The sequence below is a fragment of the Puma concolor genome, chromosome D2 (assembly GCF_028749965.1).
Source record: "Puma concolor isolate L17-30 chromosome D2, mPumCon1.1.hap2, whole genome shotgun sequence".
In the NCBI taxonomy this organism is placed as follows: Eukaryota; Metazoa; Chordata; class Mammalia; order Carnivora; family Felidae; genus Puma; species Puma concolor.
In genome coordinates, this window is record NC_141677.1 from 30,070,511 (window position 1) to 30,096,162 (window position 25,652).

Below are 25,652 nucleotides of genomic sequence, written 5' to 3' on the forward strand. Positions count from 1 at the left end.
AATGCTTCTACATATACTCAGGGTACAGACTCATATAAAGTGTTAGAATTTCCAAAAACACGTCACTAAATTTGCAGATGGTACTTAGCATAATGAGGAATTAATCTTACCCAAAGAGAGGTCTGGTTTTGCCCTAAGCTGCTGGGGGTGATCTATGGGCAGTTGGAATGTCAGGCCTCATAGGAGTGTCTTTGTCTGAGGGCTCTGGACCATTTGGTTATCATTTCTGCCTTCAGAAGAACTGGACACTAAAGGTTATCAGCATAGGCAGTATGTAATCAAGCCTCAATAAAAACTCTGGGCCTCAAGGATCTGGTGAGCTTCTGTGGTTGCCAATATTCTGTGAGTATCACCACACAGATATGCTAGGAAAGTAACTCATCCCTGACTCCACAGGGAGAAGAAAATAGAAACTGTGCCTTTGGTACCTCTTCCAGAGTCCACTCTATGTGCTTTTCCCCCTAATTTCAATCTGTATGCTTTCCATACAATAAACTGTTAACATCACTGTAACAGTTTCCAGTGAGTTCTGTGAGAACTTGTAGCAAATTATTGAACCTCAGTGTGGTGTGAGGAACCCCTCAAACTTGGAATTCGCACCAGAAGTGAGTGCAGTCTTGTGCTGTCCATTCCTTATAAATTCATAGCTTGCTAAATGCTCGCACGCTTTGGGGGTACCTTTGGAGACTTTAAGATCTGAGCAAAGATTTAGGGTTCTCTCATTGTGCTAAATAAAGCCAAAGCAGTATAAAAATAAGCAAAATAAGACTCTATACAAATCCTACTTGGAGAAAGGTTATTTATTGATAGTTTCTTCCAAAAAAATCAGAGTACCAAGTTATCACTACATCAGTGCCCCTACTAACAATGTTAACAAGAACATATTTAGAAGCTGTACTGCTGAAAAGCCTTTTAGATTACACCAGTTTAATTTGAAACCAACTTCACAGGCACATGTGACATTCTTTTACAGTATATCTTGTGGGGACATTTTAAAAATGCTATTATTATCATGAAAGCTTGAATAAGCAAAGAAATACCTTTCAATATTTTCTGACTACCTATATAGCCTGCTTGACAACTATACTAGATAACAATATAGTTTATATCATGGGAGATTAAATTTATTCTTAAATAAATAATAAAATATATATGCACTATTTTTATTGCTACATGTAAACAGATAAAGGTGCTATGCGTATCGTTATGCATTGGAGAAATCAGTAAGATTGTTGGAATTTATAGTATGATTAAACCATACTAAAGCAGAACCTGTTTGACTGTAGGGTGATATAAGCTGAAAGGAATAGAGGAAATAATGGGACTTGTGGAAAGCTTGAGAAGCTTTTAGATATCAAGTGAAACTATTATCTAGGAGAGAGGCATCCAAGGGTGAATCAGATTAAGATCATTATTAGAAATTTCAATTTAAAGGTTAAGGATCTTAGACAAAAGCTCAAACATTTAAAACAATTTTTTTATGTTTTTTATTTCTGAGAGAGAGGGAAAGAGAATGCAAGCTGGGGAGGGGCAGAGAGAGACAGAGAGAGAGAGAGAGAGGGAGAGAGACAGGGGCACAGAATCTGAAGGAGGCTGTCAGCACAGAGCCCAATGCAGGGCTTGAACTCACAAACTGTGAGATCATGACCTGAGCAGAAGTCAGATGCTTATAAACTGACTGAGCCACTCAGGCACCCCAAGAGCTCAAACATTTTTAAAAAGGTAAATGCAAAAAGGAAAAAAGGTAAATGCTTAAAAGAGCATGGATGAACTCTAGAGCTGCAATGTACTTGTTATATTATTTGCAAATCTGATTCAGTCAAAGTAGTATTTCCAAGGGAAATTTAAAAGGAAAACAAAGTCATGAGGGTTGGAGACAGGCTCTATCATAAAACATGTGAGGTTAATTAAAGGTTTATTGCTAAAAATTCAACATATCACTCAATGTGTGACCTACTATTGGCTCCAAATCCACATACTCAAGTAATAGTTGTTGGCTGTTTTTAGAGTGGAAGTCCTGAAACTGGGTCAAGGTATGCCTAATTTTAGTTGCTCAATGTCCTAGAAGCTGGAGTGAGAAAGGCTTTAAGGAATGTTCCAAAAGTCAGGTTCTCATGGTCTAAAGCAGACTTCACTAAAGATGCTTTTAACACCAATGGTTAATGATGGTTCCAGTTGGTTATAGACAAAAAGATGGAGCTCATTGGCACATTTTAGTTTCAACTAATTACTTATGGCAAAGCACTATACCACTGCTGGTGTCATTTTGACTTAATGATGTAACACAGGATTACTCTAAGGGGATACTGAAGTTAATGAAGTGATTCCAGTAAATATGAAAGGTCTTGGCGATTAAATGAAAATAAAAAGATAGCATCTAAAACATGAAGGAAATGGAAATACACAAACATAATTTGGTAATCCAATACATAATCAGTCTAAGAGTTTAGTCTGTAAAATATTAATGCCATTAAAAATGATTAGGGAGCTTTACAAAGCAAGGATGAACTTTTCTAGGAAATATTACAGTTGCAAAGGAGCAAAAATGTACTTTAACTTCTTCTTTTTATTAAATGAGAACACAACTCAAACCCAGAAAGTACCGGGGGATATTTCCAAGCTGGTCTCCCCAACTGTTATATCAGTCTATCTTTCTAGTTTGCTGGTGAACATGTCATGTTGCTAGCTCAGCAATGTTAAAGTCCAACTTAACTCCACAGAACAAAGATAGTAATGATTTATATACATAGCACAATTAATATCAAATAAATATGAGTTATGACTTTAAAAAACATGTATGTAATACAACATGAAAGACTAAAAATTTCACCAATTTACCAAGTATCTTCATTAGTATCTACTTATATATGACATGCCTTCCATAGGTATACAGTTCTTGAAATAAATTGTATTTCAAGATATGTATTTTTAAAATTATATAATAAGAACCTTATAGTAATACAAACAAGTGGACCCAGCATAGACCATTCTATACTTCATTCTAAATTAGTCCATTTTTACTAAGTAAATATTGACGATATGTAGGATAGTAACTAAAAGTATAAGAGAAGGAAGAAAAAACAACAAAGTTTAGTAGCAACCACTAAAGTATTTTCAACTTAAATGCAAAGTTAAAAGAAGGTAAGGAGGGGCGCCTGGGTGGCGCAGTCGGTTAAGCGTCCGACTTCAGCCAGGTCACGATCTCGCGGTCCGTGAGTTCGAGCCCCGCGTCGGGCTCTGGGCTGATGGCTCAGAGCCTGGAGCCTGTTTCCGATTCTGTGTCTCCCTCTCTCTCTGCCCCTCCCCCGTTCATGCTCTGTCTCTCTCTGTCCCAAAAATAAATAAACGTTGAAAAAAAAAATTTAAAAAAAAAAAAAAAAAAAAAAAAAAAAGAAGGTAAGGAAATATACAACTAAGAATAGTACTTAGAAAATGGAGAAAAATCAAATATCAGAAGAGAAAAAGAACCCATGTGCCATTTTATTTTGCCTAGAGATTACTGTGGAGGGAGAAAAACAGATAAAAAGCTGAAAAATCCAACTGAAAAAAAGTTTCATACACCAAGATCAGAGTCTTGACGGGTGCCTGGCTGGTTCACTTGGTAGAGTGTGTGACTCCTGATTTCATGGCTGGGAGTTTGAGCCCCATGTTGGGTGTAGAGATTGTATATATACATACATATAATCAATCTTTAAAATGATCAGAGTCCTGATAAACAAAAAAACAGAGAAGCTTATAGTAACCAGCAAGAGTAGGAGGATCAAGCAAAAAACTTTACAGAGTTAAGTTAAAAAGGATGGGAAAATGAAAGGGGATGAGGTGAAAAGTTAGAAGTCTCAGCAGTACAAAAAAGGATATTATAAGACAAGCAAAGAACTTCACAGAATTAGTTTTTAATGTTTAGAGATCAGGGAAGCATATACGTGCTGGATTCTTAAAATCCTTGACTGGGAAAGAAAAGAAATGGAGGAAAAAAATTTTTAACAGATTATAGCATAAAGCAAATATAATAAAGGTAAACAATTTCCTTACAGTATTGAGAACAAGGTAAAGTTACATATATATGTATACATGTGTATATAAAACTTAAAGATGTATATTTCTTATAATTCATAGTAATTATGTTTTATCAAAGAATATTGTAAGCTTGCACAGTGAAGCAATGGAACTACTTTAAGATTATAACTTATTCAATAGTGTTACATATGTGTATATATACACATATATATGCATTTACATACATGTATATACATATGTTAATGTGTATACAAACATACATACACCTCTGTATCATCACAAAACAGCATGTGAGTATATTCAGAATAGATTTTTTTAAACTTAGAGTGTTAATGTGATGTTCAGCCTAGCATTAAGACTAGCAATACAAGCATGAATTTTTTTAAAAAGCCTCAGGAAAAGAGTCTTTAGAGTTATGCGTAAACGTGAAATGTGGAATAAGCGCTTTTAACTCTCTCAAAGAAGGGAGCTTTGTGAAATCAAATGTCATAATATAAATTAATGAACTATATAAATAAGAGGTGCACAAAGACCTTCAAAGTAAATGCCAGCTTTCTTTTCCCAGAGGTAGATTAGAAGAACCCAAATCACGGGTTCTGCATTCTGATTTCTAAGATTTGATATTAGGGGCACCCGATAGCTCAGTCGGTTAAGTGTCCAACTTCAGCTCTGGTCATGCTCTCAGTTCAGTTAGTGGGTTTGAGCCCTGCGTCGGGCTCTGTGCAGACAGTTCAGAGCCTGGAGCCTGCTTCCGATTCTATCTCCCCCTCTCCCTCTGCCCTTCCCCCATTTGTATTTTGACTCTCAAAGTAAGTAAACATAAAAAAAAAAATTTAAGATTTGATATTAAACCCACTATCCAATTAAATAAAGAACAAGCTTTCACTGCTGCAGCCACCTATTCAATATCACTCTGTCTACAAATGAAGAGAAAGGAAAACCTTGAGGCAGAAAGAGTAATGGAGGGCAATTATCAAGTATATTAAAGATATAATCTGGACAGAATGAGAAAGAGAAAAAACCTAGAAATACGAAGGTAGTCCTCTATGGCTTCCCTCTCAACAGAAAACAGTAGCACTGAGATAGCAGCTCCTAAGGAAATTCAATTTGGTATCACCTCAACTATATACCAAGAGGAGTCTGGATACAGGCCTGCCAAACTTAAAAGTAAACATTCAAACCATAGCTTTTCCACAAAGATTACTACAAACTAAAAAATTCTATGGGACTGGCATTGGTGTTACTTGTTATGAATACAAGTAGTTTATGACCTACATACTAGATACAAATTCATATCAAAGGGTATCTAATCTAATTCATAGTAATACAGGAAGATATGACTCTAAGATAATGTTTCTCAAACTAGGCTTACATCTCTGAGAAATTTATTTTTAAGGGTCTATGAGTGCTCTGGCAGAATTTCTTATTTTAGTGTTTTTATACCAGAATTTTAAAAAATGACTTAAAAATCTAAAATTAGGATAATCCATTAATAAACCCAGTATCACCATGAAATTCCAAGAGTTGCAACGGTTGTGATTGTAATCAAACTGGCACCAAATAGGAAGGATCTCTATGTTTAGGATTTCATACATAAATGATGTGCTTGATGAGTGAAGGCCAAATTACTATGACATCTCATTCTAAAAGGAAATGTTTCATTGTAGTTCAAATAGAGAAAGGTGAGAAAGGCAGCAAGATAACAGTGTTATTACACACCTCAGAATAGAGGCTACTGCCAAACTTTAAAGCCTGTGTATAGGAAGTCAGCAATAATAACCATCATTTTACCAAGACTTAACTATGTGCCAAGAACTGCCCTAAGCACTTTAGATGGATCATACCAATTAATCTCAATAACTATATAAGACTAGGGATAACTATTATCCCTAATTTACAGAAAAAGAATTAAGTAACTTCCCCAATGACAGAGAGTGAGTAAATGTTGAGCTCAGATTTGAACCGAGATGCTTTTATGCTACCCTACTTTCTTATCATATTTAGGCTAGGAGGTAAGATTCCTGATCATCAAAACACAATTATCTTCCATACTAAATAGTAACTTGATTTTTGAATTTGTAGTGTTATTTATAATTAATTTATAAATTTGTTATGGTTTTAGAGTTCTTTAAAAATGTAAGTTTAGAACTTGTTTTAGTGTTTGTATATATTTAAATAATATAGTCAAAAATAATGTAAGTGAACACTGGACTTAAGAAATTGTTTTACTTTAAAAGGAGTCTATAGGGGAGCCTGGGTGGCGCAGTCAGTTAAGCGTCTGACTTCAGCCAGGTCACGATCTCGCGGTCCGTGAGTTCGAGCCCCGCGTCAGGCTCTGGACTGATGGCTCAGAGCCTGGAGCCTGTTTCCGATTCTGTGTCTCCCTCTCTCTCTGCCCCTCGCCCGTTCATGCTCTGTCTCTCTCTGTCCCAAAAATAAATAAACGTTGAAAAAAAAAATTTTTTTTAAATAAATAAATAAATAAAAGGGGTCTATATATCAGTCCAGTTTCAAAAACACTGCTCAAAGACCAGGATACCCTACGTGGTTGTGTCAAGTTTATATGCAGACTTAGGATTCCAACCTTCTAATGGCTTATCATAACACTTCAGATAAAATCCAAGTTCTTGATCCTAATTTACTAAACCCTCCATGATCTGGTGTCTATCCATTTCTCTGAACTCTCCACAATGCCATATTTTAGCCTTCCTGGCCTCTTCCTATCCTTCAATCATGTCAAGCTTGTTCTCACCTAAGGTCTTTTACTGGATGTTCATTTTTCTTGAACAGCCCATACTTCATCAGATAAGATTTTTCTGATCATCCAATTGTAAGAAACCATCCAGTCTCTATTATATTCTCTTATTTTAATGCTCTATACTGTGTATATTATTAGCTAATATTTTTTTTGCTTTACTGGATTACTGTCCACCTTGCCCACTGGATTATAAACTGTGTAAGAACATGGCTCTTATCTGTCTGGTTCATCACTATATTTGCAATACCTAAACTGATGCCAGTCAATATTCTCATTATTTGTTGAATGAGCAAATGAGTAGATCTAAGTCTGCAAAGCAGCTATAAATTTGACTGAAACTCCCAATGATTCTTGGGGGGAAAAAATGAACAAATCTCTCTCTTAACCAAATGCACATACCAGGGAAGGAAAAGATGTTCTAGAAGTGACCCGATTCCTACAGAGGAGACTATTTTAAAATTAGCATGCACTAAATCACAGTGACATTCAAAAACTACTGTATGTGTTTACTGCCACTACACATATGCCAGATACTATTAGAGATGCTGGTGAATAAACTTATAGAGTGTGTGTATCCACCACAAAGAGTTTGCACCTGGTACCTAGCAAGCTTCTTGTGCACAGGTTACTTAACCTTTCTACAACTGCTACATACATACTGCTTAAATTACCTACTTCGGGGGTAAAATAATTGGCCTCAAGTATCCTACAATGATTAGCAAGTAAGAGTTTTAAACCTGTTTTAGATCTGCTTACCCATTTCTATATTAAAATTTTGTGTGTCGAAATGAAGCTTTAGAAGACTGCTATTATTTTAATGGGGAATTAAGTGTCTAGTTACTAGAGACTTAGCCACATGGTAAGTATATACACATGTAGATGTATGTCAAAAATCTGAAATAAAAAGGGGGGAAAGTGGAATTAATGGTCCCAGGACTCTCTTTTTATAATTCTGGGGCACTAATCTCACAATAGTACTATATTCTTAGAGTTCTACCAAGGACTCCAATATTCTCAACATAAAAGAATTAAAAGACAACCTCAAGGAAAATAAGTGAGAATTAAAAGTCCATGTCACATTTGCATTTTTCTTTAGTTTGGTTTGGCTTTGGTGTAAGAGTCGAGTGTTTTCTTATAAATACTGCATAATAAGTAGCTGCTTCTTCCCAATGTGCTTTTATTTCAAAATAAGCTTTGAATAAAAGTTCTGAAAAAACCTTGGTGTTTCAAAAACAAGCAACAGTTTCTTTTCTGTAAGAATAAATGATACACAGAAATGAAATGATAAAATGCAAAAGGAAACATACCATTCCATAGGCCTGTTGTTGGACCCAGTTGATATAATCATTCCTTATGTCTATCAATTCTTGTACTTCATGTATATAAAATTTATCATATTGTATAATCTGTCCTGTTTTCTCATTTACCTACAAAAACAAATAAATGTGTAATTAACATTAGGTTTAACCCGTACCTAATACAGAGATTGAAAAATGTTAAAACAGAAAAAGTTCTGAAATCTCTTAGCTAATTTTCTCTATTAAAAAAAAATTTACTGAGTGCCTACTATATGCAAAATGCTAGTTAAGTGCTATGTGAACCACAAAAATATCTAAGATGGAATATCTGCATTCAGTACCTCAAAATCTAGTAAAAAAGAAAAATATTTCTATAACCACCACATAGTTAAGAGATATGTACCATTAAAGTATATACAGTATATAAAAACTAGAATCTATAAGAACTTCTGTTTGGGGAATAGGAATTAAATAAGAATAGCTAATGCTTGTTAAGTGTCACTCTGTACTGGTATCTGAATAAAATGAAGAAGTGACATTTGGGTAAGACACAAAAAATGAAGAGAGTGCAAATTATCACCCTAGAAAGTACTTACTAATTACAAAGGTAAAAAATCTCTCCAGTGGAGAACACTAACTTAACTGAGTGATCAAACCAATCACCACCAATACAGAGACAAATATTATGTTCCTGGTAATGCAACAGGAAGTATAAGCATCATCTATGAAGCAGAAAAATGTTTAGCTTGAATCTAATCAAGTCTCTTGATCTAAATTCAAGTTTGTAGGAAATACAAGGGACAGAGAAAAAGTAAACATCACCATAAGGAAAATAGCAGACAAATATTCTGATTGTTAGGACTTGCATAAGAAGACTGGCCAGGAGTTTCCAAACAGTTAAGGTAATGGGATAAAAAAGTGGGGGCTATTCTTTTTATTTTTTAATTTTTTTAATGTTTATTTTTGAGAGAGACAGTGAGCGAGCAGGGGAGGGGCAGAGAGAGGGAGACACAGAATCCAAAGCAGGCTCCAGGCTCTGAGTTGTCAGCATAGAGACCAACGCAGGGCTCAAACTCATGGACTGCGAGATCAAGACGTGAGCCAAAGTCGGATGCTTCATCAACTGAGCTACCCAGGCACCCTCCAAAACAGTGGGGCTATTCTAAATCAATAGAGACACAGAGGTGTTCTGGTATGGGATATAGCAGAGCTCCTTGCGTCAGACTAGCCTCCTGACAAAAACAATTATAAACTCTGGACAGTATATAAAAAAACTCAACAATCTGAAAACACTGGAGATCAACCCAAAGCAAGCAAGCAGAAACAAGAATGAACACAATCTTTGAAAGAAGAAAGCATGGGTGTGATACACATTTTTGCCCAAGGAAGTGCTTCCAAATCAGCATATGTAAGAGCTCAAGCACAAAGCAACAGTTTTACCAGAAGAGTAAAAGACTCTTTACGGAAGAGTCATAGGTCACAAAGTGAGACAGCCAATGTGGCAGTGAGGAAGTAAAACTTCCAGAAAGGAATCTAGAGGGTGAAGCCACAAAACCAGTCAGCAAATTCCCCATACATCATTGGCTAACCTTTTTTTTTTTTTTTTTTGAGGGGGGGCGGGGCAGAGAAAAAGAAAGGATGCAAGTGAGTGAGGGGCAGAGAGAAAGAGAGAATCCCCTGAGAGGCAGACAGAAGGAGAAGTGAGGCTCACCTAGGGCTCATGCTCACTGACGCAGCGCATGAGCTCATCTGATGTGGGAATGGAACTCACAAACTATGAGATCATGACCTGAGCCAAAGTGAGATGCTTAATGACTGAGCCACCCAGGTGCCCTGCTGGCTAACTTTTAAACCATTAGTGTATAGAGTGAGACACTGGGGGAAAAAAACACCCCAGCAGAAAGCAGCACCTGGGAGGTTCCTCTTAAGGTAGACTTCAAGACAAGTATTTCTGGAGAAAAAAGGACACATTTGGTAGGCATGATGATAAAAGGATTAATTTATCAAGAAGTTGTAACAATTCCAAATAACAATGCTTTGAAATATGCAAAGGGGGAATTGATACAATTTGATGGAATTTTTAACACCCCTCTCTTGGTAACTGATAAAAAATTGACAAAAATAGCAAGAAAAGAACATGTGAACAATTTCAACTAACTTGAACTCACTATAATAGAACATACCACCCAATAACTGTATATAGAGTGTTCACTAAAATAAAATATCCTGGACCACAAAACAAGTCTTACTAAATACATTTAAAAAAAATCCAAAGTACACCCAGTATGTTCTCTGACCACAATGGAATTAAAGAGTTAGTAACTAAAAGACATTTGGAAAATTCTAGAACATTGTAATCATTTTAAATAAAACCCTTTTTTTTTTTTAGTTTATTTATGTACTTTGAGAGAGAGTATGCATGTGCATGTGTGGGAGAGGAAGAGAGAGGAGGAGAAAAAGAAACCCAAGCAGGTTCTGTGCTGTTAGCATCTCAGGAACCATGAGATCAAGACCTGAGCAGAAATCAAAAGTCTGACGCTTAACTGACTGAACCACACAGGCACCCCTGAACAAAACACTTCCAAATTACCCAAAACTTCTCTTGAATCCATCAGAGAGCTAAAGCCATAAGATAACCAAGGAGCCTGAATCCCAAGGATCGACAGATACTTCCAAACAGAAACAGAATGCCAGAAATGGGTCACCTGTGGCAAAGCAAGAGGGAAGATACCACTGTCACACAAGCAGGGAAGAGGAAATCAGCTAAAATTTTAAGAAATTGCTTAAGACTGAGTATGGGATAACCTGACAGGGTTTTATAACCCCTAGGTGCCCCAGACAGTTTGCATTCACTCAGACTCTCTTCCACAGACCTCCACTGGGTGGTCTCTGGGATGACTGGAAACAGCAAAAGATCACAAGTCTCTCTCGGTGGTGCAAGGAATTGGCTTCCACTGTGAGAAAAAAAGAAGGCCTGGCATCCTGCCCATATCCTTTGCTTATACAGAGAGAGCAAAAGCCTTAAACTTACACTGAGAACGGTAAAGCAAATTCTATGCGTTGTTGCTGGAGGAGGGGGAAACACCCTCACTTCAATAGCTGGGAGGAATGGGGGACAACAGTCCTGAGCCCAGAATCTTATATCAGTAGGATCAGAGGATCCCTAATGCTGATGGAGGGAATAGAAACGCTGTGTAAGTCCCACCCTGAGATCCAGGCATACATAATCACCTAAGACCAAGGCTAAGACAATAACATCAAAGAAAATTTTCTGTGTCCTCTCCTCTATTAATCCTGGAAAACACTGAGTAACAAGCAAGACTAGTTCACCACTGAGGAGGGGCAAGAGTGAGAAGAAAAAACCCTCTATCAAGTAGGCATACAAAGCAGAACACAGTGAGAAAAAAAACTTTTGACATTTCACTTCTGTCCAAAGCATCAAGCAACACTAAAGGAATCTGAGGCCTCTGGTATAAAGCCAATTCAGATAGTGGAGCAAGAAGAGGCTTTAGGAAAATATTGAATAAAATTAAAAGTGTATCAAAATTTGAGGGATCCTACTCAAACAGAGAAAAGAAAAAGAAAACTTAGCATTAAATGATCATATTAGAAAAAAAGGTTTAAAATCAATGATCTAAGCCTCTGTTTTAAGGACCGAGAAAGAGATGACCAAATTAAGGACAAATCAAGTAGAGAAAAGGATATAAAGAGCAGATATTTCTGAAAGAGAAAACAAACACTAGAGAAAAATTAAGAAAGCAAACGTGTTTTACGAAAATATCAGTTAAGTTGATAAGCCTCTGAGGAAAAGGGAGAAGACAAATTACCACTAACAGGAATGAAAAAGGTGGCATCACCACACAGACACAGACATAAATATCACCACACAGACCTACCAAAATTGACTCAAGAAGAAACAGAAAATATAAATTACACTGTACTTACAGGAAAACTTTGGATTGTGAGTAATCTGTTCTGCAAGGGTTCTCCATAAGACAAGCAAACATTTCTGATAAATTTTAACTTGATAAACGAGTGACATCTTGCAATACAAGCAGTATGTGGCACCAAACATCACATGATCACAAGTGAGCCAATGGTTCTTTAAATTCGCTTTGATTTGCAAGCACTTTGGATTATAAGCGTGTTCCTGGAATAAACTGTGCTCGCAAACCAAGGTTTTACTGTATTTATAAAATTTAATAGGAAATTTTAAATTTCCTAGAAGAAAACTACAGGCCAAGACGGTTTCACTGGTGAATTCTATCAAACATTTAGGGAAGAAATGAAATAATATCAATCTTAACTCAGAAAATAGAGAAAGAGGAATTATTTCTTAAAAAAAGTTGGTGACAATATGAGAAACAAAAATTATCAGATCAATATCCCTTATATAAGCATAAAACCTTCAATAAAATATTAGCAAATTAAACTCAATAATATATATAAAGTATAATACATAATGCCCAAGAGGAATTTATCCCAGGAATGCAAGGCTGGTGTAACATTCAAGTGTCAATGCATTTCAGTACATTTCAGAAAAAAAGGCAGGAAAAAAATGGTTTGTTCATCTCCACAGATGCACAGAAAAGCATCTAACAAAATTCAACACCTCTTCATAAAAAACACTCTAAGCAAAATAGGAATACAAGGGGATTTCTTCAAAGAGATAAAGCCCATTTTACTGCAAGTCCATAAGAGTAGAAAATAACATGCTGTGTATATAAAAAAAAAAAAAAATCCAAATGAATCTATAAGAGAATTACCGAAACTGATAAATTAATTTATCAAGGTCACAGGGTGCAAGATCAATACACAAAACACAACTAAATTTCTCCATACTAGCAACAAACAACTGGAAAAAAAAAAAAAACCTAAATTTCATTTACAATAGCAACAAAACCAAATATTTAGCAATATATTTAACAAAAGATGTATAAGACTTCAGAACTACAGGGGCACCTGGGTGGCTCAGTCGATTAAGCTGCCAACTCTTGATTTCGGTTCAGGTCATCATCTCACAAATGTGAGATTGAGCCTCAAGTCTGGTCTCCATGCTGGGTGTGGAGCCTGCTTGAGATCCTCTCTTTCCGCCCCTCCCCTACTTGTGCGTGCACATGCGTGCACTCTCACACGCACGCTCTCTCTCAGAGGAAAAAAAAAGAAAAATAATAGTATTACTGTTAGGTAGGAAAATGCCCAAGAAGAGGAATGCTGAGGTAGTATCAGAATTTACTTTCAAATGACAAGAAAAAAATACATACATATATGTAAAAGCCAAGGTGACAGCATGTTAACAATTACTAAATCTAGAATGGAAGGCATGTATGTATCTACTTTGAGGCACGTAGCTGGCTCAGTTGGTAGAGCATATGACTCTTGATCTCAAAGTTGTAAGTTCGAGCCCCATGTTGGGCACAGAGACTACTTAAAAATAATATAATATCTTAAAAAAAAATAAGGATTTATCTTTCAATGTTTCTGTATATGTGAAGATATTCAAAATAAAAACCGAAGAATAAAGTGAAAGAAAAGGATTTCAAAAAGAAAAGTTTGAGGAAGAAAAGTCTAGACAAAGATAAGGAGAATAGCATGAGCTAAAGGAAAAAAATTTCATAGGGAAATTGGGTTTTGAGAGTCAACAAATGATAGAATCAGAGTGATATTTTATGAAAGTTATTCTGTTGACAGTGTGAAGTATACTAAAAGTTAGTACAGAGGCTAGTAGTAGGGAAATAAATCAAGATATTAAAGACTGAAGATTTCTAGATAATAAAAAAGAATGCAGAGCCTGTGGTAGCTAACTGATACAGAAAAGAGTCAGACCTAACTTCAAAATTTCAAGCAAGAGTAACTGGAAAACAAATGCTGGCAACACAAAGACATATGAGTCAAGAAAAGATGAGTTTTGATGGGAGAGGATGAGAGCTGGGAAGATGAGAAATTTGGTATTAAATCTTTTTTTAAATTTTAAAATGATGGCAAGACTGTCAAGTAGCTCAAGAGAAAGGCCTGCCTAAAACACATTAATTGAGAACATTTTCCTTAAAGGAGACAACTAAAGCTGTGACAGGAGGTGAGACAGTAGAAAGTAAAACAGAAAGGACAAAGTGCAGACCACTAAGAAATATGCCACATTTAGGAGAAGAAAATAAGCCATCGAAAGAAACAAATTCGATCTAACATACAAACTAAATAAAACTAGCTAAATTTCCTGTAAAAATAACAAAAATAATTGTTTATAATTTTCAAAAATCACTAAACCAACTAAGCAGCATTTGAAAAGGAACAAATGAAATCACCTAGTAGATGCATAAATCTATCAGACAGGTGCTTATGTCCAAACAGGTACTCTACGCCATGAGATGAATGAATGGGCAAAATAAAATGAGTAATACACACACACACACACACACACACACACACACACACACACACACACACACAGTTCATGCTTCTAATGGCACTTTACATTTTCACTGAAATACAGATTTTACCTTAAAATTCACTCAGATGTTATGTTCCACTAATGAAATAATAGTAACTATCATTATGGACCAATTACTAAGTACATGTCATGTACATTATTTCATTTAATCTTTAAATCAACCCTATGAAATAGATACCATTGTTACCACCATATGGACAAATATACTAAGATGCAGAGTTCAAGAAACTTAACCAAGGTCACACAGCTAACAGAGCCAGAAATCTTAACTCACTATATGGCCATCTAATTTTTGTTCCTTGATATATGTTCATATATATATGAGTATTTGCATAAAAGTATACAACACATAGTTAGAATGCTACTATATTTAGAACATATATACACATTTTTTTCTTTTTATGAACATGTAAAATTGCCATCAAAGGACACCTGGCTGGCTCAGTCAGAAGAGCATGCGACTCTTGATCTCAGGGTTTTAAATTTGAGCCCCATGTTGAGTGCAGAGATAACTTAAAAATAAATAAATAAGCCTAAAAAAAATTTTTTTTAAATAAATAAAACCAATCACATACAGCCAACGCTTAATCCTGGGGCCCACTCTTAAGGGAATAAATAACCCAGTTTAAGAAGCGCATGTTAATCACACCGCTTTCATTTTCAAAGTCGACACTTTTAATCCCTCTACACACTGACACAAAGCACTATGAGCTCTTTTTTTTCCCACTGTTTGATTAATTTATATCAGTGGTCAGGATACACATTTAGGAAGAACTGACCAGAGTAAAACTGCTATTCCTGGCTTTCAAACAAAACTAAGATACCTAGTTTATATATCGAGATCAAAACCTTCATCCTAGATCAGGGTCAATAAACTACAACCTGTCAGCAAAATCCTGCATACAGACTATTTTTGTAAATAAAGTTTTATTGGAAAACATCCATGCCCATCTGTGTACACACTGTCTGCAGTAAAGTTGAGAGTTGTGGGTTTTTTGTTTTTTGTTTTGTTTTTTTTGAGTGCTGCTTCCATAGAAACCACATGGCTTGCAAAGTGTAAAATACTACCTGGTCTTTTACAGGTAAAGTGTGCAAACTCTTGCCCTAGAGTCTTGTCCAAACTCTTTCTATTAAAAAAGAAAACATACACAATAATTACACAAAAATCTCTTTGGCTTTTCCGTCTCCAATATTTATGTTTATAAATATACACACCAACCTTTTTTTAATATTTATTTTTGAGAGATAAAGCATAGGTGAGCAAGATGGGGGGCATGCAGAAAGAGGGGGAAGAGAGGATCTGAAGCTGGCTCCATGCTGACAGCAGACAGCCAGATGCAGGGCTTGAACTCATGAACCCTGAGATCTTGACCTGAGCGAAAGTCGGATGCTTAACCAAGTCACCCAGAAGCCGCCACACACCAACTTTTAATCATGCTGGACTCTAAAATTTAACAAGTTCCATACGAAATGATTCACATCTCACTGACCTCTGAAATTTTTATTTTAAATATTTTATTTTTATTTTATTTTAAATATTTTAGATTTCATTTAAAAGAAAATGTTTTTTAATGTTTATTTTTGAGAGAGGGAAAGAGACAGAGTACAAGCAGGGGAGGGGCAAAGAGAGAAGGAGACACAGAATCCGAAGCAGGCTCCAGGCTCTAAGCTGTCAGCACAGAGCCCGACGTGGGGCTCAAACCAAGTATTTTAAAAGGTAAACTGCAGTTTCCTTCACCAACAGCAACCAATGTTTGCAGTTTGTATATCCTGCAATACATGTTTGTGAAAAGAAGTGCTATGTTAGAATAAAAATTAACAATTCAAAAACCAGGTCTGGTTTAGAAACAAATTTCAGTCAAAGTTATACTTAGGAGGAAATTATGGTGGATAGTTAATTAGTCACAATGATTTAACAACTAAAGAGAAAATCAGTTAATACTGTTTTTAAAAACAGGGAAAGTAGACACTGAACAAGGAAGACTGATCCAAAAGACCTGCATATATATTAATGACTTACATATAAAATCAACAGTTTAAAAAATACATATAAAGATACAGGGGCACCTGGGTGGCTCAGTCGGTTAAGAGTCCAACTCTTGATTTCAGCTCAAGTCATGAGCTCATAATTCAGGAGATCAAGCCCCATGCTGGGCTCCACACTAACAGCGTGGAGTCTGCTTGGGATTTTCTCTGTCCCTTCCTTGCTTGCGCTCTTTCTTTCTCTCTCAAAGTAAGTAAACGTTAAAAGAAAAAAAAATACACACACACACATTTGTATGGTAGATAAGATGGACATTATTTTCTCCAGGAAACCTTCCTTAATTCTTCAGTATTACAAGCCCTCTTATGTGTTCTCATAGCACCGTTAATTTTCCTTAATCTAACACTTACCATGCTGTATCACAAATGTTTATTTACTTGTATGTATATAACTGTTCTACATTTAAAATCTAAACAAGGGCAGAAATCACATCTTTTCCTTATCACTGCATCCCTAATGTCTAAAACAATGATAAGCACACAGTAGGCACTCGGTAAATATTCGCGAAATGAATACAAAAGAAAAAAATCACACGGTAGAAGTTCAATTTTATTACAGTTTAGTATTCTGGTTTATAAGTCTCAGTCCAGAGGTGGTATATGTTAAGTATATACGTGTACCTTGTCTGATTTAAGGGTTCCTTATTAAAAAAAGTTTGAAAATCACTGATTAGAAGATTAGCATGATATGTAGCAATTAGGCTAGAGAGAACAAGTCGGTCTCCTCTTTAGGCATATCAGTAGCTCTACAATGTACTGTGTCAAAACCCAAAAACTACTAAATAACCAAATTACTTGCCAATAAACTCATTTATCTGGTAATATATGCACTTCTGACAGCAGTACCAAAGCCATCTTTCTTATAATACCATTTGGAATACTGGGAATGATTTTTAACTTAAAAGCTTTTCAAAGGACATGACATAAGGGAGGAACAAGTTCATCCATATATCCTGAAATGATTAGTAAACACACAGTTCAGTTCTCTTCCTAATCCTAGTCCACTGTAGGTCAAGAAGGCAACCATTTGAGGAAACTTCTAATTCGCAACCATGGAACAGAGAGCAGAGAAATATACAGTTGTCACACAGAAGGTGTCTTTGAAAAAACAAGTTTCTGATAAGTAATTTGGGTTTCACTAAAGATGAAAATGAATCATCCCTGACAGTTAATATCCACAAGGATCTATTTATGGCAGATTAAGACCAAGGAAAGTTTTCTCCAAAGTAAGGAGTAAAAGAAGGATAAGTGACTGCCCTAAGGATGCCCACTAAGAGATGCTTAAGACATTAATACCATTACCACCCTGGTTTTGAGTCTGCAAATAACTTCAAACAACCCAGTTTCCACATAACCCAATAAATCAAATTGAAAGTAGCTGTTTCCCATCCAAAATTTGGTAGTGATAACAAAATCATTTCCTTATGAATGCAGAATTCATTATATATTGTATAATTTGAACAGTATATTCATCCTGGGAAACTATCAGGCCAGTATTTTAATCCTTATTTTATAGATAATTCTCCATTTGCATTATGATGAAGACAAAAGACCTGTTCAAAATCACACTGATAGGAAGCAGCAAAAATGGTCTCTTCATAACACAATGCTATCTGCAATTATAGAAGTATGAACCTCTAGATCTAGGGGCATAAAATAAAAGCAAGGGGCGCCTGGGTGGCTCAGTCAGTTGGGCATCTGACTTTGGCTCAGGTCATGATCTCACTGCTCATGAGTTCGAGACCTGTGTCAGACTCTGTACTGATGGCTCGGAGCCTGGAGCCTGCTTCAGATTCTGTCTCCATCTCTCTGCCCCTCCTCTGCTTGTGCTCGCTCTGTCTCTGTCTCTCAAATATAAAAAATAAAACATAAAAAGAAATTTTTAAAAACAAACCCCTTCCAAATATATTACTATACCTGCTGATAGAGTAGTACATTAGAAACAGCAGAGAAAGAAAAACAGAAAGAAATAGGGAGGGAAAGAAAGAAATAAAGAGAAAAAGAAGAGAGAAGAGAGAAGAGAGAAGAGAGAAGAGAGAAGAGAGAAGGGAGAGGAGAGGAGAGGAGAGGAGAGGAGAGGAGAGGAGAGGAGAGGAGAGGAGAGGAGAGGAGAGGAGAGAAAAAAAAGAAAAGAAAGCAGAGACTTTGGAAGTAGATTTGGATTTGTATTTCAACTCTGCTACTTACTGGTTTATGATCTTTGACATTTAGGTTAAGGGGCAAAACATAAACTATACAGAGTTTAAAAAATTAAATGAAGAATATAGTAAAGTGTTCACATGAATTAACATACAAGGGAGATTCTAATTCTAGCCACTGTTAAAATTATTTTCCCTTCCCTTTTAGCTGGCAAGAATGTAAGAGCCTAGTATCTAGCATGGTTCCATCAAAAAGGTCTCTGGAGCCACCTAGGTGGCTCAGTTGGTTAAGCATCCAACTTCGGCTCAGGTCATCATCTCATGGTTTGTGGGTTTGAGCCCCGTGCCAACTCTGTGCCGACAGCTCAGAGTCTCAAGCCTGTTTTGGATTCTGTGTCTCCCTCTCTCTCGTGGCCCTCCCCTGTTTCTCTCTCTCAAAAATAAATAAACATTAAAAAAAATGTAATTCAAAAAGGCCTTTGGAGATGGAGCCCTATAGTGTTCCTCCTCAGTACAAGTTGAGGCCTCTGATCTAGGCAAAGAACTTAAGTTACTTGTGGGGCCTCCTGGGTGGTTCAGTTGGTTAAGCATCCAACTTCGGGTCAGGTCATGATCCTGGGGTTAGTGGGTTCAAGCCCCGCTTCAGGCTCTGTGCTGACAGCTCAGAGTCTGGAGCCTGCTTTAGATTCTGTGTTTCCCTCTCTCTCTGCCCCTCCCCTGCTTGTGCTTTGTTTCTGTCTCTCAAAAATAAACGTAAAAAAAAAAATTTTTTTTTTTTAAAAAGAACTTAAGTTACTTGCTTAAGTTCTGTCTTCATTTACAAAAAAAAAAAAAAAGTGATATTTCCTCTCCTTCTTCCACCCTCCCTTTAACTTGTGGTAACAGACACAGCTAAGGAAAAAAATTATTCTTTAAAGAGGCAATAAAGATAAGCAGATAAAGACTGGAGACAGTGAATAATTATTTGGGAATAGGGTCCAGCTGATGGACAAAGGATGGTTCACTGAAGTAAAGGAAAAAGAAAAATCTAATTAATCTCTTAAATCGTAGACAAAAGACATACAGAAAAAGTATATTTATCCCATGAAGACAAAGGATCTTCTTTAATAGCAGTTTACTGCAGGATCCAATTAACCCTAAAATGTTAGAAGAAAGCCTTCTTCTGGGAAAGGCAAATGTAAGAATGACTTTCCCATGGAAAGAAATAACAATTATCTCTTCAACTATAATAAAAGACATGACTACTTTACTAGGAATCTTGAATGAACATACTAAATACAAAAGAAAAGAGTAAGTTCAAGAAGTTTAACTGACGAAATACCCAGAACTTCACTAAAAGAATAAGGAAGAAAAGCAAATGGTCTACACAAGTTCTTTCTTACAGAGAACAGAAGGACTATCTCTTTTATCCCTTAACATTTACCTTAGTGCTAGGCAAGAAGAGTTTGAAAATGCTACAGAAGAAGGAGAAGAAACTAAAGATTAAAGTTCTTAAGGGTTTTTCAGTCATTTTAGAGATAAGAAATATGCTTCTCCCCTTAGGTCATGTCTCCCAAAATAGCTCCTCAAGAATACCAAATGGTGTAACAAAGATATACCTACCAGCTGTCAGGGATGTCTCAAATCCATCTTTAATGAAACAGCTGAGACTCTACTTCTTCATATAACTTTGAACTGCTACAAGTGTAAAGGGTACTATTTCTTACATTGGGAAGAAGGGCAGGAAAGAACAATAAGCAAATTAATGAATTATAGGTGGTTCCAATTTCAAGTTAGTCATTTATTTCAAAAGGAAATACTTTGATTGAAGCCATTAGTATCTAATAGCAAAAAACTTGAGTTTAAATGTTCATAATCATAACTAGGATGCAGTCTCATATGATAACCACCTATAAATAACAAAAATCATATTTAAACTAACAAATTATGTTCTTCACAAGAAAAGGTAAGAAGAATTCTAATTCATTAGTATGCTATTGTTCTGCCCAACTACAGAAAAAGCTATCTACAAATGCCTAACAAAGTCAAGTAAGACCAAAGCTCCAAAGTATGTATTAAAGAAACATTTAGGTAACTTTTCTAAATTTCTGTAATATACATCTCTTAGGCTAACCTAAATTTGTAATATCAATGTTAAAATAAATATCTGTCAGTAGCAATGAGAAAAGAGGGAAAAAAAGGAACTGCTGAACATACCCTATGCAATATTTCTAAAACCTTTAATGCAGTATGAAGAAAACTGTTGAAAATTCTTCTTTCAGAAGGGGGAATGCCGATCTTGTAGAGTTTCAAAAGATGTACCACAACTTCCTTAAAAAGTTCTACAATCTTGAGGAACAGTGGAGGCTCAAGTACTGACCACCAGTTTTCTGTTAAAGGGTGAACACAAAAATAAAATGAATTTTTAAAAATATCACAGTTTTCAAAGAATTCATATGGGACTTTTCTTCTAAAAGCAGTGGCTCTTAGTCCTTTGAAAATCTCAGGAAGATTCATATAACAGTATTTTATTCTAGGATTTGGAGATACCATCCTACTCTTAAGTTAAAGAATACTGTTCTAAAAAGCTCTCAAAAGCAAAAATAAAGTAAGAATGGTTACTGAATTTATTTCTTGGCTTCCTAAATTATATTAAAAACTCATTACGATACCTAATATTAAAATCAGTTATTAAATAGTACTTTGGGTGGGGGTGCTGGCTGGCTCAGTCAGAAAAGCATGCGACTCTTTCAGGATCATGAGTTCCAGCCCTACACTGGGTATAGAGATTACTAAAAAAATAAATAAACTTAAAAAAACCCACTACACTTTTTTTTAAAAAAAGTGCTTTGTTAGAATTTTGATTTTTAAACATTCTAAAATCCCAATACTTTGGGATCTTTCCAAGTATTATTTTTTAACTTAACAAAGTTGAAATACTGTGAAGCACCACCTTTAAAATGCAAGGTACTCCTGAAAATCAGATACTGAGAACAATGTAAAGTATAACATGTCTGTCCTTCCCCACATTCACTATTTGCAGTTATTAACTACAAATACCATAATCCTATAAAGCAGAAATACAAACACTTCTGACAACATGGAAGCAATACTCTTAAGTCCCTGCTTCACTCTTATTCATGAATTCTCTCGGAATTCAGGATTCTACTCCTTGCTTGCTACTTTCTCTGCTCACTCTCAGCCTAAAACCTCTTGTATTGATTTTATTAGTTCTATATATCTCAGCTTCACAAACCGACAAATACTATCAGGAAGGAGAGTATCGGGTTAAATGTAGCAAGCAAACTTTAATGGTCAGGAACAGAGATGAAATCTATACAATATGAAAAGTTAAGGTGAGAAAAGTTTAGGCCAAAAAACTAGAGTCTAGAGACAGAAAAATAAGATCAGATGAGCAGTAGAATCTCATCTACATGCAAAGAAATAAAATCAAACATGGGGAAATTACCAAGTAAGAGAAATGTAAGGTGAAGAGTTAACAGTTCAAAGAGGATTTACTAACCCATGTTTGTTGTTTTAATTGTTCCTCCTCCTTTACTTCTTTAATAGTTAAGACTGAGGGGATGAGAGAGGGGAATATGGAAAACAGTTTTTATCTTTCCTAATACTGTCTTTGCTGTGTTTGATTAAAATTTTAATATTTAACATGCTTTGCCTCTAAAAACTAGTGGACTAGTTTTTCAGAGGACTAAAAAAAGCAATAAAAGGAAAAATAGGTTTATTTTTCACTAAGTGTCAAATAAGCAGGACAGCAAAATTTCAGACAGCAAAGAAATTAAAAACTTATGAGGATTTTCATTTAAAGTGAAAAAATTACAAAAGGAAAAAATACTAAAATTCTTACCAAGTACTTTCAGTGGTGCCTTTTCTAGGTTCACAAGAGCTGTACCAAAGGGAATTGCTATTGTTGTGAAATTGTTGGAATCACTCATCAGGGGGCATTCTGGTAGAGTAAGATAAAACCTCAATGCTTCAACATCAGGTAAGGAGCTAGTCAGCTTAGGGATAAGATTCTTTTCCAAACTAGCTGCCACCTATATTTTGACAGAAAGTAAAACCTCTTTTATTTAAAATAAGTGTACTTTCCAAAAAGAAGAAGAAAAATCTTACAATACAGCAAACATGAAATGGTATCTTACAAAAATGTATCTTACAATTAATCACTGAATGTACTTTGAAGCACAATGAAAATTAATGCCTAAGAGCACTGCTAAGAAAATTTTAAAAATCTTGTGTGCAAGTCTAAAGACTTAACCAACAGCGTAATGTTAAGTAATTAAAGGTCCACTCAAACATCTGGAAAGCTTTACAAATACTTGATAGCTAAATTGTAAATGTTTTAAAATAAAACCCTATTAATTCTTATATTAGTTTATATAATAAAATCACAGACAACACTTCATAATGAAGCATTTGAAACTGTAAAGTTAATTAGGCTATATACAAAGTAACATGGATTATAAAGCTCAACAGGCTACATAACACAAATATAAAATACTTTAAGAACAAACCTGCTGAGATATTTGAGGATGATCAGGTTGTATAAGTTTGTGGAATAAAAGCCTAGCAGCATTCATATCAACTCCTGAAAATTTGGTGCCTGTTCTATAGTGATCATCATTGCTACAAAAGAAAAAACAAAAATAAAAGAGAGAGAAAGAAGGAAAATAATAAAACTGTAAAGTTATTTCACTTCTTTAATATATTACTTAATACAATAAATTTGAAAAATTCCACATACCAAAGAACTACCACTTACCTAACAGCCAGAAAACTTCCATTTAAACAACCAGAGGAAGAAAATGTTCCATCTATTTCGCTAGAAAGAAAGTTCAAAATCCACAAATCACAAAATGAGAAATCTACATGTTTTTCTTTTTAAAAAAAAATGTTTATTTTTATTTATTTTGAGAGAGAAAGAGAGTGAGCATGACTGGGGGAGGGACAGAGAAAGAGAGAGAATTCCAAGAAGGCTCCACGAGGCTGTCAACACAGAGGCCAATGCACGGTTCAAACTCACCAACTGTTGAGATCATGACCTGAGCCAAGATCAAGAGTAGGATGCTTAACTGACTGAGCCACCCAGGCACCCCAGTTTTTTCTTTTTTTCTGAGAGAGACAGAGTGCGAGCAAGAGGGGCAGAGAGAGAAGGAGACACAGAATTGGAAGTAGGCTCCAGGCTCTGAGCTGCCAGCACAGAGCCCGATGGGGCTTGAACTCCCGAGCCATGAGATCATGACCTGAGCTGAAGTCGGATGCTTAAATGACTGAACCACCCAGGTGTACCCCACCCCTGCTTTTTTATTAATAACAATATTTAATTTAATATTTAATGCCACAGAGTACACCTCTAACCAACACTCAATTAGAAGTTAGAGTTTTATAAATTACTAAAGATTAATTAAGTAATACTTGATAAAGGTTTACTGTTTACCCTAATCTCATCCTCTGATTCTTCAAACAAATCTGATGGTCTTATTTTGCTTTTTTGCTTGTTTGCTTGTTTGTTTGTTTTAGGCCTACTGTACCCGGGTATTCCCAGGAGGTCTCCTATCCAAGTACTAACCAGGCCCAACCTTACTTAGCTTCTGAAATCAAATTAAGATCAGGCACAGTCAGGGTGGTTAACCATAGACAAAAAAACTGAAGTTCTTTAAAAAAAAATTTTTTTTACATAAACATACACATTTAATTTTCTTAATTACACATGGTATTAAATCTAATCTGGGATGCTATATTTCTGAAGTTCACTCTTTGGGCTTTTAAGAAAAATTTTAATTTGGGAAAACAATCTAGAATTTAAAAAAGATTATCAGATATAGCCCCATATCCCAAAACCCAATACCACCTGCAAAAAAACAAAAAAACTGTAAGTACTAAAACAAGTTCATCTATAAGCAAAATATTCAAGAAAGAAGTAATACTCAAATCTTTTATGGAATACAAAAGTTAAAAGACAGTGATCCTAGGATGCTAGAAGTAACATTATTTTAAACCCAATCCTAAAGTGGGTAAGTTTAGTACTTTAAGTTATCATTTAACATTACATACATGAAAGAATTACAACTTATATATAAATGACATCTCTTAAAATATCCATTATTATAGAAATTCTAGACATTTAAACTTATGTACCTAAACCATTTGGGAAATACTTAAATAAAAACTTCTAAATACAGGATGCACTACCATGGAGGTAAGAGGTCATGTTTGTGTTTGTTTTGTGTCGGTAAAATGTTTTTCTTACTTGGCTATCTCCACAGGAAATCTTCCGGAGGGGTAGCTCAGCCATTTTTGAATTAGAGCTTCGTTCACAGTCCAGATCTGCTTTGAAGGATCCGGACATCTAAAGTCATCTGGTGGCCCACAGTTCTAAATTTAAAAAATAAGTAGATTAGTCAGAGGAAACAAATATATAACTTAAACCAAGACACGTTTCCACTATGCATTTGTTTTTTGTTGTTGTTGTTGTTGTTGTTTTTAACAGAGTATATCTCTACTGAGCACCTGAAACAATACTTACCAACTGGATCAGAAAAGTTTTATAGACTTGAGGGCAAAAAAATTTGAGGCAATTACTTTGTAACATACAAAGAACATTAATAATTACTAATTAACTAGTAATTTAGCTTCATAATTAGCTTCATAATTATTTATATGACTACTGTTACCTGAGGATTAGAGTAATGTGAAAAGCTTTGATCTCCACCTGAGAAAATTCTTTTCACACAGAAATATTCTTCAGAATCTGTAATAAAAATAAAATGCAAAGAAATTCAAGATTTACATGACATTTTTCAGAGCATCAACTATGCTATTGGATTTTCTCTTAATCATCTAATTTAATTAGACCTACCATTCAGCATTCAATGATATAAAATGACTTGAAATATTCTTAGTAATTACTATGGAAATGAGATGGGCCATCGAACAATTCCAAGCATAAGCAG

At 35.4% G+C, this 25,652-nt stretch overlaps 1 protein-coding gene across 8 annotated transcripts in view; it reads right to left on the minus strand.

Moving 5' to 3' along the window:
• HERC4 (HECT and RLD domain containing E3 ubiquitin protein ligase 4) overlaps positions 1-25,652 on the minus strand; it is a 139,033-nt gene that overhangs the window by 34,222 nt on the left and 79,159 nt on the right. For all 8 annotated transcript variants that reach the window (XM_025918447.2, XM_025918446.2, XM_086679830.1 and 5 more), the window contains 7 exons: positions 25,374-25,450; positions 24,950-25,074; positions 23,462-23,521; positions 23,214-23,325; positions 22,547-22,736; positions 20,899-21,071; positions 8,083-8,202 (listed from right to left, as the gene is read on the minus strand). In XM_025918447.2, coding sequence (XP_025774232.1) covers positions 8,083-8,202; positions 20,899-21,071; positions 22,547-22,736; positions 23,214-23,325; positions 23,462-23,521; positions 24,950-25,074; positions 25,374-25,450 — 857 coding nt within the window. The remainder of the gene's footprint in view (positions 1-8,082; positions 8,203-20,898; positions 21,072-22,546; positions 22,737-23,213; positions 23,326-23,461; positions 23,522-24,949; positions 25,075-25,373; positions 25,451-25,652) is intronic.